Source organism: Schistocerca serialis, chromosome 6 (assembly GCF_023864345.2).
Source record: "Schistocerca serialis cubense isolate TAMUIC-IGC-003099 chromosome 6, iqSchSeri2.2, whole genome shotgun sequence".
Taxonomy (NCBI): domain Eukaryota; kingdom Metazoa; phylum Arthropoda; class Insecta; order Orthoptera; family Acrididae; genus Schistocerca; species Schistocerca serialis.
Window position 1 is genome coordinate 536291169 of NC_064643.1, and position 22242 is coordinate 536313410.

General features: G+C 38.1%; 1 protein-coding gene across 1 annotated transcript in view; it reads right to left on the minus strand.

The window, feature by feature from the left end:
• The window catches only part of LOC126485143 (gamma-tubulin complex component 6), a 256718-nt gene extending 240589 nt beyond the window's left edge, over positions 1-16129 (minus strand). Inside the window, exon 1 of the mRNA XM_050108806.1 lies at positions 15686-16129. Within this exon, the coding sequence (XP_049964763.1) occupies positions 15686-15715 (30 nt within the window). The 5' untranslated portion in view covers positions 15716-16129. The remainder of the gene's footprint in view (positions 1-15685) is intronic.
• Positions 16130-22242: the final 6113 nt, after the last annotated feature.

A 22242-nucleotide genomic window follows, 5' to 3' on the forward strand; every position in this document is an offset into this window, starting at 1 on the left:
TAGGCAAGCTTAATTTGCACAAAATATGCTCCATGGTTTATGGCCTGGTGAGGAAGTGTGGATAGAAAAACTTGGGGGTGGGTTGGATCTCTTGACCATATGGCTGCTGTACTGATTCTGAGATGTCTCCACACAGGCCCAGACACATCTTGTGCCACCCCCCAATGGAGCTTGCAACTCTTTCATGAGCAACATATGGCCTTGTAACAATAACCAAAACGGCCTCGCTGTGCTCGTACTGCAAATAGCTGAAAGCAAGGGGAAACTACGGCCGTAATTTTTCCCGAGGGCATGCAGCTTTACTGTACGATTAAATGATGATGGCGTCCTCTTGGGTAAAATATTCCGGAGGTAAAATAGTCCCCCATTCGGATCTCTGGGCAGGGACTACTCAAGAGGACGTTGTTATCAGGAGAAAGAAAAATGGCGTTCTACGGATCGGAGTGTGGAATGTCAGATCACTTAATCGGGCAGGTAGGTTAGAAAATTTAAAAAGGGAAATGGATAGGTTAAAGTTAGATATATTGGGAATTAGTGAAGTTCGGTAGCAGGAGGAACAAGACTTCTGGTCAGGTGACTACAGGGTTATAAACACAAAATCAAATAGGGGTAATGCAGGAGTAGGTTTAATAATGAATAGGAAAATAGGAATGCGGGTAAGCTACTACAAACAGCATAGTGAACGCATTATTGTGGCCAAGATAGATACGAAGCCCACACCTACTACAGTAGTACAAGTTTATATGCCAACTAGCTCTGCAGATGACGAAGAAATTGAAGAAATGTATGATGAAATAAAAGAAATTATTCAGATAGTGAAGGGTGACGAAAATTTAATAGTCATGGGTGACTGGAATTCGAGCGTAGGAAAAGGGAGAGAAGGAAACGTAGTAGGTGAATATGGATTGGGGCTAAGAAATGAAAGGGGACGCCGCCTGGTAGAATTTTGCACAGAGCACAACTTAATCGTAGCTAACACTTGCTTTAAGAATCATGAAAGAAGGTTGTATACATGGAAGAACCCTGGAGATACTAAAAGGTATCAGATAGATTATATAATGGTAACACAGAGATTTAGAAACCAGGTTTTAAATTGTAAGACATTTCCAGGGGCAGATGTGGACTCTGACCACAATATATTGGTTATGACTTCTAGATTAAAACTGAAGAAACTGCAAAAAGGTGGAAATTTGAAGAGATGGGACCTGGATAGACTGAAAGAACCAGAGGTTGTACAGAGTTTCAGGGAGAGCATAAGGGAACAATTGACAGGAATGGGGGAAAGAAATACAGTAGAAGAAGAATGGGTAGCTTTGAGGGATGAAGTAGTGAAGGCAGCAGGGAATCAAGTAGGTAAAAAGACGAGGGCTAGTAGAAATCCTTGGGTAACAGAAGAAATATTGAATTTAATTGATGAAAGGAGAAAATATAAAAATGCAGTACATGAAGCAGGCAATACAAACGTCTCAAAAATGAGATCGACAGGAAGTGCAAAATGGCTACGCAGGTATGGCTGACGATAAATGTAAGGATGTAGAGGCTTATCTCACTAGGGGTAAGATAGATACTGCCTATAGGAAAATTAAAAAGACCTTTGGAGGAAAGAGAACCACTTGTATGAATATCAAGAGCTCAGATGGAAACCTAGTACTAAGCAAAGAAGGGAAAGCAGAAAGGTGGAAGGAGTATATACAGGGTCTATACAAAGGCGATGTACTTGAGGACAATATTGTGGAAATGGAAGAGGATGTAGATGAAGATGAAATGGGAGATAAGATACTGCGTGAAGAGTTTGACAGAGCACTGAAAGACCTGAGTTGAAACAAGGCCCCCGGAGTAGACAACATTCCATTGGAACTACTGACGGCCTTGGGAGAGCCAGTCCTGACAAAACTCTATGATCTGGTGAGCAAGATGTATGAAACAGGCGAAATACCCTCAGATTTCAAGAAGAATATAATAATTCCAATCCCAAAGAAAGCAGGTGTTGACAGATGTGAAAATTACCGAACAATCAGTTTAATAAGCCACAGCTGCAAAATACTAACACGAATTCTTTACAGACGAATGGAAAAACTAGTAGAAGCCGACCTCGGGGAAGATCAGTTTGGATTCCGTAGAAATACTGGAACACGTGAGGCAATACTGGCCTTACGACTTATCTTAGAAGAAAGATTAAGGAAAGGCAAACGTACATTTCTAGTATTTGTAGAATTAGAGAAATCTTTTGACAATGTTGACTGGAATAGTCTCTTTCAAATTCTAAAGGTGGCAGGGGTAAAATACAGGGAGTGAAAGGCTATTTACAATTTGTACAGAAACCAGATGGCAATTATAAGAGTCGAGGGACATGAAAGGGAAGCAGTGGTTGGGAAGGGAGTGAGACAGGGTTGTAGCCTCTCCCTGATGTTATTCAATCTGTATATTGAGCAAGCAGTAAAGGAAACATAAGAATAGTTCAGAGTAGGTATTAAAATCTGTGGAGATGAAATAAAAACTTTGAGGTTCACCGATGACATTGTAATTCTGTCAGAGACAGCAAAGGACTTGGAAGAGCAGTTGAACGGAATGGACAGTGTCTTGAAAGGAGGATATAAGATGAACATCAACAAAAGCAAAACGAGGATAATGGAATGTAGTCGAATTAAGTCGGGTGATGCTGAGGGAATTAGATTAGGAAATGAGACACTTAAAGTAGTAAAGGAGTTTTGCTATTTGGGGAGCAAAATAACTGATAATGGTCGAAGTAGAGAGGATATAAAATGTAGACTAGCAATGGCAAGGAAAGCATTTCTGAAGAAGAGAAATTTGTTAACATCAAGTATAGATTTAAGTGTCAGAAAGTCATTTCTGAAAGTATTTGTATGGAGTGTAGCCATGTATGGAAATGAAACATGGACGATAAATAGTTTGGACAAGAAGAGAATAGAAGCATTCGAAATGTGGTGCTACAGAAGAATGCTGAAGATTAGATGGGTAGATCACATAACTAATGACGAAGTATTGAATAGGACTGGGGAGAAGAGAAGTTTGTGGCACAACTTGACCAGAAGAAGGGATTGGTCGGTAGGACATGTTCTGAGGCATCAAGGGATCACCAATTTAGTATTGGAGGGCAGTGTGGAGGGTAAAAATCGTAGAGGGAGACTAAGAGATGAATACACTAAGCAGATTCAGAAGGATGTAGGTTGCAGTAGGTACTGGGAGATGAAGAAGCTTGCACTGGAAAAAGTAGCATGGAGAGCTGCATCAAACCAGTCTCAGGACTGAAGACCACAACAACAACAACAACAACATGGCAAGAATGGTATCATTAGCCCCTGTGGCACAGGGTAAGAAGTACAGTAGCTATTAGCAACCAGCTATATGTACAAGAGATCTTTGATTGTTTCCCTTAACTCTGTGCAGCTAATGGAGTGATTTACTGTGTGCAAAAACATTCTCCACATTCTGTTTTTGCTACATGATCGTTCATTGTGTTTTTGACTTTGTAGCTTAAGAATAAGTGAGATCTCTGCAAACAGCTCACACATGAAAAACATCCAACCATAAACTAACGCAGTCATTATTCCAGAACGTGACAATTTTCCTCTTAAGCTGACAGAAGGATTCCATGATATAAGCATACTGGTATGATAGATGCCAGTTATAATGATATCTGCCCAGTTCTGCATCACTGTTCATAAACAGCCAAAACTACTGGACAGCATCTAATTATTTCTGCCGACCATTCATCCTAGCAGAATACTTTTGGAAACTGCTCTTTCCGTTAGTTGAATAAACACAAGAAATTGGTTACTTAGTGTGAGTTATCACATGCCTCCTGCAGAGACAAAAGGAGACATAAGTGTTATCCAGAAAGAGCTGCAGAGTCATTCATTGAGTATTGTGTTATGAGCTGAACTATCACAAGCAGTGGAAATGAACAGAGTTTTGGAACAGAAATTGTAGTTGCCATAATTGATTCAAAAGAAGTGCGCAACTTTTCAATGACAACCCTATTCAAGTTGTAGCTTCATATAAAGTAGGTACACTAGCTAGAATAGTGCAGAATAAATTGAGAGAATACTGATTGACTGACTGGACTTGGTCACCTTTAATGTGGCATTAAGTTGTTTTTCATTATTTAAAACTAAGGATTTTCAGTTTTCTTTTGACACAGTAACTATACTTCATTTTTACCATGTGAGGTATCACAATGTTCAGCACATTGGAGACACATTTAACAGGATCAAGTTTCAAATATTAATCCACTGATTCAGAAATACAGCTTTTGGAGAAACTGATCAACAATGTAGGTGGGTAATTCACAAAACTGTACAGCTTAATGCAAGTGTGTGCTAAAAGAATTTAAAATAATTCAACCAAGTAATACTTATAGATGGTGAAACAATCAATTCAGGCCTGCTAGTCACATTCATCATTTTCAATATCATTGTTGTTAAATTGTCTATTATCAGGAATAAGCATGACACCCCTAAGCCAGTCTTTACACTATAGTCCACGACAATGCCATTCTCAATGGTTAAAACACAATGAAAATTTCACAAGGATGTATAGGCCTTACTAGTAAATTAAAAGTGAAAATTGATGCTAAAGATAAAAGTAACACTCCACAATTCGTGATTTCTGAAGATTTCACAGTGTGATTGAGGTGGTATAATTTTCAATGTCTGGCCAGGTTGTGTGTACTATTTTTATGCATAATATTTTGAGCACTGACCTAACAATTACTCTAGTATTTTAGGCCATGGAATTACATGTGCTCATCTAAAGGACTCCAACCACTCTTGTTAAAGGAGGAGGTGAACTACTGTGCACGAATACACAACCAAGTTGAATGTACCTCTACAGCACATCTTATTTCAGGAACTGAACCCCAACCACAACTACAAGGTTTCTTTTATATGAATCTCAAAACCACTGGCTTGTAAAATGGAAGAAAATTAAGGAAGTGAGTAGCAACAATAATTCAGAATGAAAAAACAAAACTTAAATGATAAACAAAACAGTGTTTAAATAACAACCAAGTACGTCACTTTTCTTCTAATTGTACAGGTCTTCTTTAACTCCAGAAGATGGTTCAGCACAAAGAAATGATGAAAAGGACAATGATACGAGGGCAGTTCAATAAGTAATGCAACACATTTTTTTTCTCAGCCAATTTTGATTGAAAAAACCGGAAATTTCTTGTGGAATATTTTCAAACATTCCCGCTTTGTATCGTATAGTTTCATTGACTTCCGACAGGTGGCAGCGCTGTACGGAGCTGTTAAAATGGCATCTGTAATGGATGTGCATTGCAAACAACGGGCAGTGATCGAGTTTCTTTTGGCGGAAAACCAGGGCATCTCAGATATTCATAGGCGCTTGCAGAATGTCTACGCTGATCTGGCAGTGGACAAAAGCACGGTGAGTCGTTGGGCAAAGCGTGTGTAATCATCGCCGCAAGGTCAAGCAAGACTGTCTGATCTCCCGCGTGCGGGCCGGTTGTGCACAGCTGTGACTCCTGCAATGGCGGAGCGTGCGAACACACTCATTCGAGATGATCGATGGATCACCATTAAACAACTCAGTGCTCAACTTGACATCTCTGTTGGTAGTGCTGTCACAATTGTTCACCAGTTGGGATATTCAAAGGTTTGTTCCCGCTGGGTCCCTCGGTGTCTAACCGAACACCATAAAGAGCAAAGGAGAACCATCTGTGCGGAATTGCTTGCTCGTCATGTGGCTGAGGGTGACAATTTCTTGTCAAAGATTGTTACAGGCGATGAAACATGGGTTCATCACTTCGAACCTGAAACAAAACGGCAATCAATGGAGTGGCGCCACACCCACTCCCCTACCAAGAAAAAGTTTAAAGCCATACCCTCAGCCGGTAAAGTCATGGTTACAGTCTTCTGGGACGCTGAAGGCGTTATTCTGTTCGATGTCCTTCCCCATGGTCAAACGATCAACTCTGAAGTGTATTGTGCTACTCTTCAGATATTGAAGAAACGACTTCAGCGTGTTCGTAGGCACAAAAATCTGAACGAACTTTTCCTTCTTCATGACAACGCAAGACCTCACACAAGTCTTCGCACCCGAGAGGAGCTCACAAAACTTCAGTGGACTGTTCTTCCTCATGCACCCTACAGCCCCGATCTCGCACCGTCGGATTTCCATATGTTTGGCCCAATGAAGGACGCAATCCGTGGGAGGCACTACGCGGATGATGAAGAAGTTATTGATGCAGTACGACATTGGCTCCGACATCGACCAGTGGAATGGTACCATGCAGGCATACAGGCCTTCATTTCAAGGTGGCATAAGGCCGTAGCATTGAATGGAGATTACGTTGAAAAATAGTGTTGTGTAGCTAAAAGATTGGGGAATAACCTGGTGTATTTCAATGCTAAATAAAACAACCCCTGTTTCAGAAAAAAATGTGTTGCATTACTTATTGAACTGCCCTCGTAAATAAACTAGAGGAGAAATCAAGAGTGTCTCTTTTTATTCTAATGAGCATGGAATTTAGAAGCAGTGTTGTCCAGCCAAATTTCCACTCATTTAAGGAGATGTGAACCAACATATTACACACAATATATCAAGTGGAGACAGTACAAGTGTCTCCTGATTTCGCTTTATTTTTGGATGTGATTCAAGAAGAATCAACCTCCTCTAAACTTTTTCTTACACAGTTACCCAGAATCTGTGCAGAGATAGCTGCAATCTTTCATGGCCAGTAAGTTTATTTGCTATTACGATGCATGTGAATTATAAGGTAATAACTTTCAATCTATATGATTATCTTCAGATCTGCACTCATCATAATGTTAACCATTACAGCAGAATCATCACTTTACGATGCGTACCAATCTGAAACCAGTTATCTTGTAACTTATGTGCAACCAGGACAGTAAGTGAATTGTTATTAATCTATTAAATTTAATAAAGTTTTAAAAATTATATATTTAGCAGGTATTAATGGTAATTACATGGAAATTCATGCACAATCTCTTAAAGCATTTTACTTAAAGAAAGGCAACATATTACTGAAAAGTAGGATTTCAAGTTATTAGATTTGCAGTTATGATTTTGTTTGACTCTTTAATTATATTTTAAATTCTTAACATTTTATGATGAGAACAACATGAAACTAGATATATACTGCATAAACAACTGAAAGATAAGACATTGTATTATGACTAGTGCACAAGAAAATAAATGTTCAAGCACATCAAGATAAGAATTCCTTTTAATGCTTTCAGACTTTCCAAACACCCTTTTGATATCCAGTATCTGAGTATTCTCATTAATGATCCTGTTCTTCAGATACATAAATATTCAAGTGACCAAATCATCATGGCAAATTTAATTCACACTCTGTATGCTCTCTTGCCACAAAAATAAGCCTATACAAAGCCAAACTGATGTAGCCACCAAATTCATGTAATATAGAAGGATGAAGCAATTGAATTAATAGTAATAGTAAAAAGGAGTTCACAACTTATTACATCATCTATATCTGTAGACAGCTATCAAAGAAAGTAAAATGTTCTCAGTTATTATCCCGTACTATTCTTTTAAAACCCAGTAACTTGATCTCTCTGTTTGGATCTTTCATTGGAGACTTCTGGTGTTCACAGAAAACTGAATAGTGCCAAAAGACAGCCACATTCACACATAAAAGGACATTCTCCCATTCATATTCTAAGACAGGGAATTATTGGGTAAAAGTCCTTCAGGCTAAATGTAAGTCATCATTATTGTTTTGGTACAAGAAGAAAGCTGTAAAAAAATGAGGAATTCAACCAAAACATGTCAGAAAAAAATTGCTGTTACTAGGCTGGTTGTTAATAGGCTGCTGAGGTGTTAACATTTCTGTGGCCAATAATTACTTCCCTGACAGTTCAGTGCTGCAAAGGCAAGCACACACCTATCATCTTTGTTAAAATTAGCCACATTCACAGAAATATATATAGATTCTCAGATTTTCCTTCTACAGATGTTGCATTATTGGATAACACACATATATTGCTAGAATCTATAAGCTGGCCACAGTCTTCCCTGTTCTCCATTACTATAGATTTCACATTTTGTTTCAAACTTGGGTAAGATTCACACTATTCTTTTATTGTCCTTAAGTTTGCTATAAAATATGGGACTTATACAATTTCAGCAAACTGCTGCTCTGGAGACACAGTAGTCTTATAAAGGTTTCATCGTCTTCTTCTTCTTACCTGCATGTTTAATAGATCATTAGGTGGCTCCCATTCTGCTTGACAGCATTAATGGGGTAGCTGTCATCTCCCCTCGTAATTCATCCAATGGCTTCTCATACATCTGTTGGTTTAACTGAACAATCGATGTAGCTCAAGAACTCTTGTAATTATATTTCCTCACTTGCCTTAATTATGAGAGCAGCATTTTGCTCTTGCCACATGAAAGGCTGTGAGATTCTCAACTGGTGGCCTGTATCTGAGTTTGTACCGAGCCACTCACTTGCACCTGATAGCAGAACGGCATTTTTTGTTCCACCAAGTGACAGATAGTTCTTACAAATGCCTAGAAGACTTTGGGATACGTGTTGGTAAAATGACCCACCCATTCCCGGCCCAAACAGCCAGCAGTATTTGTTTGCTGCAAAGCCATCTTGGGGTTTTCTTTTCAAGACTGCCTGATCTGGATGCTGTATTCACACTGGAAAGTGGCCACTGGAATGCAGACAACTGACCACTTCCCACTGAGCAGCAAGCACCAAGATTGGAGAAAAAAAAAAAGCAATTAGATTAATGTCAAAGAACAGCTCTACAGAACTTCACAAATGTGTGCTTTGCCCCAAGTTCAGAACACATAGATCTTCTATCCACAACAAGCTTTCAATAGCACAATCCTGCAGGACACTATGTAGTAGCCAGAGCACATGATGTGCATTAAACACTTCACACAGAGGAGGAAAACAACTTGGGGGTGGAGGGTGCTATGTGCCAAGGTTGTGGAGAAATTGTTTGTCTAGAGCAGCAACAGGGAACAGATATAGGCAACTATCAATGGCTTATTCAACACATTATCTACCACAATAACTGCTTGCAGGAGCTGATATGGAAATTTTGCACCACAGAACTGAAGAAAATTGCTTCACGGAAATCATAACAATTAGAGACATGAGATTCAAATACAATTGTGCTTTAATTCTGTGAAATGCATTAAGTTGTTATGGAATATTAATATTGTGTAACTCAGTTTTTAATTACCCTTATAATTTTTAATGGAAAAAAAATCACGACTGTTATCCCCTAGCAACAGGTACCCCAACTGACTTCGCATTAGGTGAAAATCAGTTACATTTAACTGTTTAGACTGATATTACAACAATTCACAAAACAGTGAGAGAAAGGAAACGGTATCTTACATCAGCACTTTTGGATAAAGTAGGGAAGAAGATGCCAAGGACAGAACACTGTGGAGGAGACTACTTGACAAGACCATAAACCGACTGCAATTCGTGGTGCTAGGAGACAAAGAGTAAGTAAGAAGAAAAGACAATACACCTTACTGTTGGCATCAGCTTCCTAACATTTCTCTCTCATTCAAAAAAAAAAAAAAGTTATGCCCATTACATCACATAACTGTCACACTGTAAATACTAAACATGCAGTTACATGTACTTCAGTATAATGACTATGCAGAGATGTTTTTAATGTCTAATCAAGGTTGGATTCTTGTAAGTAAATGCTGATTATCATAACTAGGATGTCATAAAACTATTATATGGTCTTCCACCAGAAATAAGTAAAAACAGCTTGTACTTAGAAGCATCTCAATCACACAAGAATCAATTTTTAGTGTCCTATAATCTTGATTTTGTTGTGGTCTTCATCCTGAAGACTGGTTAACGCAGTTCTCCATGCTAGTCTAGCTATTCAAGTAACTACTGCAACCTTCACCTACTGCCTCCCTTTACAAATTTTAGCCCTCACATTTCCCTCCATTACCAAACAGACAATTCCTTGGCGTCTTAAGACATGTCCTGTGAATCGATCTCTTCTTTTAGTCAAGTTGTGCCATAATTTTTTTCCCCCACTTTGATTCAGTACAATTTTATTAGTTACTCAATCTACACATCTTACTTTCAGGATTCTTCAATAGCATCACATTTCAAAAACTTGTATTCTCTACTTGTATAAACTGTATATCACCCATGTTTCACTTCTGTAAAAGGCAAAAATTCCGACAAATACTTTCCGAAAAAGGCTTCCTTGCGCTTAAATTAATATTAGATATTAAATCCCTCTTTCTCAGAAATGCTTTTCTTGCTATAGCCAGTTGACATTTTACGTACTCTCTAATTAGGCCACCTCTGATAGCTTGCTGCCCAAATAACAAAACTCGTCAACTACTTTTAGTGGCTCATTTCTTAGTCTAATACCATCAGACTTGCCCAATATAATTTGGCTACATTCTGCTACCTTTGCTTCACTTTTGAAGACATTCATCTTATACCCTCTTTTCGAGACACTATCTATTCCATTCAACTGTTCTTACAAGGTCTTTGCTGCCTTGGATAGAATTACAATGTCATCACCAAACATTGAATGTCTTTATTCCTTCTCCCTGAAACTTAATTCCCTTCCAAAATTTCTACTTTGTTTTCTTTACTGCTAGCTCAATGAATAGGTTGAATAATGTCGCGGATAGGCTGCAGGCCTGTCTCCTCACTCCCTTCTCAACGACTGCTTCCCTTTCATATCCTTCTAGTTATAACTGCAGTGAGGTTTCTACACAAGTTGTAAATATCCTTTCATTGCCATATTTTATTCCTGCTACCTTCAAAATTTCAAAAAGTTTATTCCAGTCAATATAGTCAAATATTTCTTTAAAAAAATCTACAAATGCTATTAATGTAGGTTTGTTCTTTAACCTACCTTCTAAGATAACTCATTGGTCAGTATTGTCTTGTGTGCTCCTACATTTCTCCAGAACCTGATGGTTCTGTAATATTCTCATCTGTCAGCAGTTGTCATTCTTGGAATTGAAATTATTACATTCTTTTTGAAGCATGAGGGTATTCCATGAGTCTCGTATTAATGTAAGTCAATAAATATGTAACAAACATCAATTTACCATATACCATGTTTAAATTACATCAAATATTTTGCCAGCAGATAGCAGCATATATATGCTTGTTGTACAGGCTGAGGGACATCACGTGGCAGATGGTGTAAGATAGAGGGGGTGCTGCACGATTGCATGTGAGTCGTGCAGAAGGCAGTTGTACAGTTTTTGTGGGAGAAAGGACTGTCGACAGAAAATGTGCATCACAAATTGGGTATCATGTATACCGACAAATGTTAATCACAGAAAGCCATGTTCGCTTGGAACCAGGAGTTTAACAAGCAAAGGTAAAGCATCAGAGTGTCCTGGTCATCCTACGGTATTGGCAACTGTAACTACAGGTATACGAAGTGTCCGATTCCACCCATCTCCTTTGACCCATGATGTCTTCAATATGGTGGAAATGGCTATTCTAGGCGTCTCCAATATGGCGCCTATGATATCACTACATACACACGGCAAGAAATATGAAAATACGTATAAATAAGACAATAACATCTCCCTGCAAAAATACAATTTAACTAATGGGACAATTGTGGGAAATTGGGGTGTTTTAGGGAGGGGACAAGCTAAATATAACAGTAAAAAGAAAAAAAACCACACCACAAAAAAAGTATTGCAAAATCTACAGGAATCTGACACTTCCCTTGACCTACATAGGTCAACAGCAGCTGTCGTTACCAAAATACCAACACCTACAGCAAAAACTACGGAAATTGGAATCAGACATTTCCCTTGACCACAGCTGACGGTACCAAAACACCTATACCTACATATAAAAATACAAAAATTGAAATTGGTCATTTCCCTTGACCTATGCAGGTCAACTATAACTGCTTACACGAAAAAACCAACACCAACAGCAACGAATCAAAACCACAACACCACAACAATTAAAAACTCAAACATCTCTACATAAATTAAAGCACATTCAATACACAAAACATTACAACTTGAGAAAAATAGACCCCAAAAAAAAATAATTACTTACCACCAATAAATTTCGGCCAGACATCACACACACACACACACACACACACACACACACAGAGAGAGAGAGAGAGAGAGAGAGAGAGAGAGAGAGGACGCCATCACACACACACACACACACACACACACACACACACACACACACACACACACACACACACAGAGAGAGAGAGAGAGAGAGAGAGAGAGAGGACGCCATCAGACACAACAAGACGACATCTACATTATGTCATGGGTCAAAGCAGACGGGTGGAATCGGATGCTGCATATGGTGGAACAGATCATTCATTATGAACAGTGTGTGAGATCAACAATATTGTGAACGCTGTAGGCTATTCACACAGAACCATTTACAACATCGCACATGAGTTGATGAAGTTTCATAAAGTTTGTGCATTGTGGTTATCCTGCATGTTGACTGAGGAACACAAAATGAATCAAATGGCTCTGTCTTCGCTGCACCTCATACAGTACTCTGAGGAAAAGAGAGCTTCAGGGCATGTATTTTTACAGGGGACAAGTTTTGAGTTCACCATTTTCAACTGGAAATCAGATGACCATCCATGGAATGGAAATATTCAACCTTCTTCGCAACAAAATGTCCAAGACCATTCCATCAGATTCCACAGTTATATGCACCATTTTAGGACAAAGGGGTCGTACTGATGAAATTCCAGCCTTATGGAAAGACTGTGACTACCTTGTCATAATGCGCCACTGCGGAAACTTCGACAGGCCATGCACCGCAAATTATCTGGCCTCTTAACAAAGGGCGTGAATCTTCTGGATGACAATGCCTGTCTTCTCACAAAAGATGAACACAGAAACTGTTATGACTTGCAATCTCTGTGCTACAGTCCTGACTTTGCCACCAATGACTAACATCTGTTTGGGTCCATAAAATCTTATTTAGGAGGCTGACATTTTGAAAATTAGTGGTTACATGTTAGCTCCAAAAGCTTCTTTGCTGCCGGCTGTCAAGGTCTTTTAAAGGTAAGGAATGAGTGTCTGAATGCTCAGAGTGAATACATAGAAAAGTGAAATAACTTTCAGGGAATTACACTGATTATTATTACACCACTTTAAAACTTATTTCCTGACTTACCCTTGTATATCTTGCATATTAGGTGGGACAGTTTTGTCATGTCAGTAATTCCAAAGGAATGCCACCCACCCCAAGGGACTTGTTAATACTTAAGTCTTTCGGTACCCTGTCAAATTCTTCACGCAGTTTCACATATCTCATCTTCATCTACTTCCTCTTCCTTTTTCTATCAGACTACTTTCAGATGCATTTCCTTTTTACAGATCTGCTATATATTTCTTCACCTTTCAGCTTTCCCTTCTTTGCTTATTACTGGCTTGCCTCCTGAGTTTTTGATATTCACAAACCCATTTTCTTCATCTCCCGAGGCTTCTCTCATTTTCCGTGGGAAACTCTTTCCTCTAGTTATGCATACTTCTGCAGCCTTCCCTTTGTTCTGCTTAACTGATTTGCAATGTCTGTATGTATTTCCTTTCACATGCTTTATTTTTGTGTGTTTTCTTTTCATTTTGCAATTAAAGTCAATACCTTCTGTGTTACCTAAAACTTTCTACTAAACCTTATCTTTTTACATATTTCATCCTCTGCTGCTTTCACTATACCATCTCTCGAAGTTATGCATTTGTCTTCTGTTGTGTTCCTTTCACCCACTTCAGTCAGTCATTGCCTAATACTCCCTCTGAAACTCAGAACCACTTTTGTTCTTTCCTTCATTTACTACCCTTACCCAATTTATTCACTTCTGATTAGCAGTTCACAACCAATAAATAATGATCAGAGTCCATGTTTGCCTCTTGAAATATCTTACAGTTTAAAATTTAGTTTCAATCAGTATGAAACCTTCCAGTGTCACCAGATCTCTTCCAAATATACAAACTTATTACATGATTCTTAACATGCTGACTGCCCCATGCATACTGATGGACATTTCACCACCCGGCAACAGCATTAGCCGTGAGGCTCCGCTGTGGCTGTCATTGTGTACATAGTGTCAGGCATGTGATTCTGCTGCAGCCACTGTCCATCATTGTGATAAACGAAGTGTTTCTCAGTCCAAAATTCCACTGGATGGTTTCTTCTTTCACTCCTTTCCCTAGGCCACATTATCTTAATACCTTTCCTTCCCTTCCTTTTCCTACTATTGTATTCCAGTTCATCATCACAATTAAATTTTTGTCTTCCTTAACTATCTGAATAATTTCTTGTATTTTATAATACATTCTTTGAACATCATCATCATCTGCAGAGTTAGTTAGCATACAAAAGTGGTGGGTGTTAGCTTGTGTACATATCTTGACTATGATAATGTGCTTACTATGCTATTCATAGTACTTCACCTGCATTCTATTTTCTTATTCATTATTAAACATACTCCTGCATTACCCCTATTTGATTTTCAATTCATAATCCTGTACTCACCAGACCAGAAGTCCTTTTCTTCCTGACACTAAACATTACTAATTCCCACTACACATAACTTCAGCCTATCCAGTTCCATTTTTAAATTCACTACCCTACCTACACAATTAAAGGATCTAAAATTCCACATTCAGACCTGTAGAATGTTAGTTTTGTTTTTCCTGGTGCCTACATTCTCCTGAGTAGTCCCTGCCCAGAGACCCCAATGGGGGACTATTTTACCCAAGAGTATGCTACAATTTAATTAACACAGTAGAGCTGCATGCTCTCATGAAAAATAACAGCTCTAGTTTCCATTTGTTTTTGGATGTCCATAGGACCAACACACTAAGGTCATGTTGGCTAACATTACAAGGCCAGACTAGAAAATCATTCACACTACAGCCCTTGCTGCTACCAAAAATGTTGCTGCCCTCTTCAAGAACCACATTTGTCTGGCCTCTCCCCTGATATTCCTCCAGTGTTGTTGCTCTTGTGGTACAGCTATCTGTACCACTGAGGCACACAGGCCACTTGATCCACCATACTTATATCTTTGTATATACACTATACTGTGTGTTTGCTACCTTACCAGACAGAGTTAACAAAATACATTTGGGACTAATTTAACAGATTTCAAATTTCAATATGTATTTATTGCAGGAGGGTGTTTAATAATAAGGCTTGTAATCTATTTCTGAAATTCTAGGAATCACCCGTTACCTTTTGCCTATGGGAATATTGTTGAAGATTTCTTTCACTAGAGATACAGCTTCACTCTGCACAAAAGTGCAAAGACCAAAGAACTTTGTTTAACGACTTAGGCCTATCTTTTTGCACATTAGTCCATAGTCAACGCAAAAGCAGGGAAGTCATAACGTTATTCAAGATTAATATGAATTCCAGGACTCTAGGAAACTTATGTGATCATTTAATGTAGTAAATGGGTTAGCTAGCGGTGCAGGATAAATACAAAACTGGAGTACGCCTATAAGCTGTGCAAGCACCTTTGCTCGAGTCTCTTGAAAAACAAATGGTAGAACGAAACATGTACTTCAGAAAAATTGTACATTTCCTGCAAGGGGTCGCAAAAACGAATAATTCTAGGGCAATAAAAGCATAATTTCATGCTTATACCTTGAAATATCAACTTACTGTAGATTGCCTCTGAACACACGTCTCCATAACTCACTTGAATAAATTGTATTGTATGTCATCTGAAACTAAATGGCAAGCCCTATGAATGCAGCCTTACACGTTTATGTACGGGCGAAAATCGTAATCTGATTTTCGCCTTCATGTTTATGTGTCACTCCTGACTTAAATTTGCTACCTCGGTCACTTGAACGTTTTTCGAGCGTCACTTGTTTAACACAAATGGCCTCTGCAAATCAGCTGTTGTTGACACTGTATGTTCCTGTCATTCAAAACGAGAAGTACTTCGGAACGATACGGTAGGAGGAAATAAGATCCCTTTAGGTACTATTGCCAGACGAGATACCAGGGACTGTCACATAACTTCGCATAAACACAAGTTATTTATGTTACGTTTTCAATGTCGTAAACATTGGCTGCTGCGCTACTCTGAATTTCCCCCCTTTTTCTGTTTCAACTGATTTTTTGTTCTGGCAGCGCTTAGTCGATCTTATATTGTTTGCGTTTATCCTTGGTTTATTCGACTACAGGCGAACTCGCACTGGCCGTCAATGCAACGGCAAGAATATATTTCACACTATAGTAATGGGCTAAACTGCGATTTTCCGTTATCAGTGATTTCTGGGAATAATACTTCTCAGTCACTTATACAGATGTTTGAGTTCTGTTGTTTTAACATTACAAAGTCCTGTATGCATGTGTAGTATTAACCACAACTGTCATATTGGAAGCAGAATCAAACACATTTTTAGGTTACTTGTCTCTAAATGATATTTTCAGGAGAAAAGGGCAATGTTGGTTGTTTGTTATTGATACAATACATTCAGAGACACAGCTGTGTTTGACAAAACAACTGGCACTGAATGTGCTTTCGTCATATAATATGCACACACAGTACATCGACCTCTTGAGAAACAAGGTTCTTATAAGTTATAATAAAGTACGAACATCGGTCATCAGATGGCACTAGGCAAAGAATGTTAACTGCGCTTTTTCGTTGCTACTTGCGACAGAAGCGTCTCGCGGGCCCCGAGGAATCATGACGTCATATCATGGCATGACGTCGTCTCTCATGCAAGCCAATATCGCTGGTAGTTTTCGAAACGCGGATATTCTTTGAACATGGCATGCTGATGCCTTGTGGATTTGTGTATGATGGCGGGATTTGTGTGCGTTAAAGCTTTTCAATCACGGAAAAAAATTGATAATACTTGCCGCAAAAGCACGTGTTTGCAGACGAGAAAGGATAGTTTATATTCCAGACAATGGGCGGTAAGTAACTTCCGTTAGTAATCTTATCACGCGCAAGAAAAGTAAAATGTATGGTAAATCTACAGAAATTTCATTCTTTGTGCCTATAGTATTCTGATGCATTATGTTACTCAGTAAAGTTTCTTTCAATGCATCTATGTGGATTATTTGTGGTAACGGCGTATTCTCATAACAAATGGCTTCGGTATTTAAGTTGCAATCATCGTAACTTTTTCCTGATCAAAAATTGTGTAGTAACTGTATTCTAACAGTAACCTGCACATTTGAAAACTTTCGAATGTTCACAATTAATCATTGTTCATAGTCAGTATTTTTGACAGTAAAATAGATATGAATTGCAGTGACTGAATCCAGGTTTGTGCGTGGTGTAATGTGTTTTTGTAATGGATGTTTCAGAGTTTCTGAAGTGAAAATCCAAGGAAGAGAAGACAACGAGAAGTAGCTTTTTTGTCTGTTTCATGGTTTATAGGCCTACTGGGGAAACTCGCCATGTAAAAAAACGAGTAACGCATCCAGCTTGGTACCTCCATGGTGATGTGGAAATCCGAGCATTGTTAATAAAGAAATTAAATCTGTGTGTGTCTTTCTTTTGATTCCTTTATCATGTTGCTTATAGTAGACCAAATTTAATTAAAATACCCAGGTGATAATTTCAACGTAAATTGGACTATGTGCATAGCTGCTTCTCACAGGCAAAGTATAAATATTCACCATCCTATGGCATGCGTGTTCACTAGTCAGTTATGGCAAAAGAAATCACTGACTCAAAGCATAATTTGCTTGGTAGACATAATTGGAAATGGCCTTTTTAGTTATAAGTTTACATTATTAGATTTTAGTACTCCCTGAGAGATTATCTTCTGCATTTCTTGGCCCTGACATGATTGGGTCTGGAATACAGCATTAAGTGTGCTGCTCTGCTGTCAGCAGCATGGTAGTCAATGTGTTAAGCAGTCGTTTAGGAACTAGTGTGAAGTATATGCATCTGTACAGCCTTGGCTAAAAAGATACAGCTAGAATGCTAATTACTGTTTCAGGAATTATTCTTTACACAATTAAATATATTATGTTAAATATGTATCTCAAACTGAATTCATGAATAACTTTGTAGTCATTTAAATAAAAATACCGCAAACCGAAAAATTGTCTTGAAATGGTAAGGGATATCAAATATAAGTAAATATTTTTCCTCGGTAAGATTAAAGTGTAAAATTGCTGATACCTGGTTGTTACCATAAGATCAGTGCTGGCCCCAGCAGAGCAATCTGCTGTGACCACCGGCACCTTCATGCCAGCCAACGGGTTAATACACAAAACAGGGCAGTGCAAGACTTGGTCCGTAATTGTCATTGGTTGAAGCAACTAAAATTAAATTTCTGAGGTATGCTGCAACTGTGTTATTGGTATATTCCCCAGCATGATTTAAAATCTTTGCATTGAAATGGCACTGACAGTGTGTAATATATTTTGCAACCGAGAATAGATAAAAATTTATGTGGGAGTATATTTCAAGAACCCCTTTCAATCCAAACCTGACAATTATATTGACACACCAGTAAACCCACCTGAATCGCACATTGGGTTACACAAGCATTAGCTGTAGAATAGGTAATTTACACAGAAAACTTTTCATACAAATTTTATTGTAAAGCACACTGAAGTTAAGGGAAAGATGCAATGCCCGGATGAGATAAATATGGACACACAATAACTCGTTTTGCTCAGATATATGGAAAATTAACTGTAGTATTATATGATGTATAACATATGTATGACATATAACACATCTGAGGTGCAAATTTGTGGAGAGGAGAGATTACATTGAACCTGTTGTGTATGGTGCATATTTTGTTGCAGTGCTGGGATGATGTCATTCAGATTTCAAAATTAGGGGTCTTGTAATGAAACTCTCATCAGTTTTAATATTTAAAAATAAACACGCCTGAAAAAGGAAGCTGAATAGGACTTTAAATTAAATAGCAAAAATTTTCTTGTTTTGCACATTCACTGCAGCTGACACTTAAAAGCTCTTATTGACCTTTGTGTCAGCCACAGTGAACATGTTGAAGATTTTGAAGTAACAAAGTAGTTGTTGACATTCTGGTATTAATGGATGGCAGCAGGAAACACAGCAATGAAATAATGTGAATGACTTAAACCAGGAATTAAACAAGTCTACATAGCTTTGAACACAGTCATTTCACACTTCTTAGTCACTGCAATTTGTGTGCTATAACTAATACAGCAACCTTTCATTTTCTCATCTTTGATCTGGGACACATGTCACATCTTACTTATTTTCCTAGAGCAACTCTAGGTTTACTAGATCCACATTTCAGAATTCTGGTAATTGTAGTCCTACTTCATGCTGAAAGTGTGGGTTGATAGCTGTCTCTTCAGATATGATCTCATCAACTGCCATTTCAGAAACTTGAAGGAAAATTGTGATTATTAAATTTTCTGTCAGTGATGAATATATCACTAATGTATATACCACACAAATATTCATGATGCTATAGAATAGTGCAGGGCCATCTTCTGGAACACCTGCTGGGTAACCTAAACAGTGCACTTCGCATCCAGTGCATCAATTTCTTCATAGGTAGTATCATAGTACACTACTATCTCAGGCTTGATTGTTGCGATGCTCAGTGAAACAGCATTATGCCTTGAAGACACTAAACTAACAGCCTTCTTAAGTTTTTGAATGAAGGATATAAGTAAGTAATATATCCAAAAACAATTAAGTTTTACATTTTGCTGTAAGAACTCGTTTTGAATCTTTCCTTTTATTATTATTTTGTACATGTGTGACCTTTTTGTGCCCTCTTCCCAGTTTGACAAGTACATCTGATTTACTTAATGAGGATATTTATGGTTACAAACAAAAAAAGAAAAAACATGTGGTGACAATGCAACCCGCGACCAAAGATCATCTTCCAAAACTTTACGAGCCTCCTGCGAACAAAGATCATCTTCCAAAACTTTACGAGCCTAGGAAGTAAGCACAATGATTTGGACATAATAGCATGTTTTAATAAACCAGATGTTTCAGTTATTACTGAGCACTGGTATACCAAAAAAGAACCTTATTATGCACCAATTAACAAAAAATTTCTGCTCGTCTTTCAGTAGGGTTATCAAACCTTATGGTGATGTTGCAAAAGTGCCAATAGTTGGTGCTCAATTCCTTACATGTTGAAGGTGTTACTGAACTTTCTGTGATAAGCTAGAGATGGGAAATCTAATCTCTATCAATTGCTTGTAGAGAGAGATAGTAAATACTCTGGGAAAACGGCTGGGTAATAATGCTGATAATTTTTCACAGTTTAATAAAACCTTATCTAACACAAATCAGTTTTCACTCTTAAGAATGGCGAGTGGCATACACTGATCTAAAATTACTGACATGTAATACAGGGTACCCAGGACTTTGTACTGGGATACTTTCTTTTGTCGATTTATGTAAATGACAAAATACTGCTCCCCAAATTCAAGGAGAGTTCTGTATGCTAATGCTACATCTATTGCATGCAAGTGTAAAGGTCATGAGCAACTACAAAAACTATGAAACTGTATTACAAATGAAATAATTCAGTATTTCTATGAAAGTCATCTCATTGTCAGCACAAGATAGCAGCAGTAATGGATTTTCACCCCACAAGACAGATTTTGAAATTCAGTTGTGCACTGGAACTGATATCAAAGAAAACTACTGCTTGGTTACAGTTAAACTTTCTATATTTAACATGTTATTACATGGAAACTAATTACTGTACAAGAACACAACTTGGTAGCATTAATGTCAAGGAAATGAGCAAGAGAAATAATGCAGAATCAATTCAATTGAAACACTTTTAATGTTTCCAGAATGAGAAACATCCCCCAGGCTGTGGCTAAGCCATGTCTCCGCTATATCCTTTCTTTCAGGAGTGCTAGTTCTGCAAGGTTCGCAGGAGAGCTTCTGTAAAGTTTGGAAGGTAGGAGACGAGATACTGGCAGAAGTAAAGCTGTGAGTACCGAGCGTGAGTCGTTCTTCGGTAGCTCAGATGGTAGAGCACTTGCCCGCGAAAGGCAAAGGTCCCGAGTTCGAGTCTCGGTCGGGCACACAGTTTTAATCTGCCAGGAAGTATCACTTTTAATGTGCTGCTACAGTACACCACACCAGTACCATTACTGGTGACGGTGATGGAGGCTGCTATGAAAAGCTTGCGATTTCATTCAAATCTGATGTGGCAAGTTAACAAAACTTTTTATCCATGTGAGTAAAATTATTGTGTAAAATTGATAGCGCAGCTTCTTACAGAAGTCTTTTCAGAGCCCTTCGGAGTCTTTCACTTACATGTAACATATTTACTCCCTAAAAGTATTTGTTGTTCATAATAGGGGTAATTTTACTCTGTTCAGTGAAATGAACTTGCAAAATACTGGAAATAAAAACAATGTCCATGTAGGCTATACATCCCTGCCTACGATTCAGAATGGAATATCACATTCTGATTGAATGCTGCTAGACATTAGGCAGAAAACTGAAAATCCTAAGGTAATAAAAAAATACAAAGTAAAAAAAATATTTTATTAGCTTCTCCTTCTATAACTATAATTAAACATAATGTTTCGACTCACGAATGCAATTGCTAGTTAATGTTAACACTAAGGTTCAAATTAACAGGATTTTAATGTTACCATTATATGAACAGCTGACAGTACTCATTGTAAAATTATGAAATGACTTGTATAAAGTATGAGAGAAAAACAGCACTTAAAAAAAAAAAAAAAACCTTTCTAGCTTTCAGGGTTGTTACTTCTTTCCTCTGGGAAGATGAATATAGTTTGTGACTGGAAATGAGGGGAAGATCACTTACACCACCCGTATAGAACAATTATGTGACACATTCATGAGTACTGCTCCAATGTTTGAGATCCAGGTCAGATTTAAGCAACACATTGAAGCAACTCAGAGTCTGGATGCTATATAGGTTACCAGTAGTTTCAAACTATGTGTGAGTATAATAAGAATCCCTGGAGGGAAAATAATGTTCTTTTTGTACAACACTATTGAGAAAATTTAGAAGGCATGAGAAATCTGGGTTCGGATGGTAGGTAGCCTTTCTTCCCTCTCTCTGTTTGCGAGTGGAACAGGAAAGAAAATGATTTGTAGTGGTACAGGGTACCCTCCACCAGGTACCATTTGGTTGCTTGTGTAGTATGTATGTACATCAAAATACGGAAGAAAATTGTGACTGCCTACTACATTAAGAAGTAATAGTTGAACTAACCTAAGC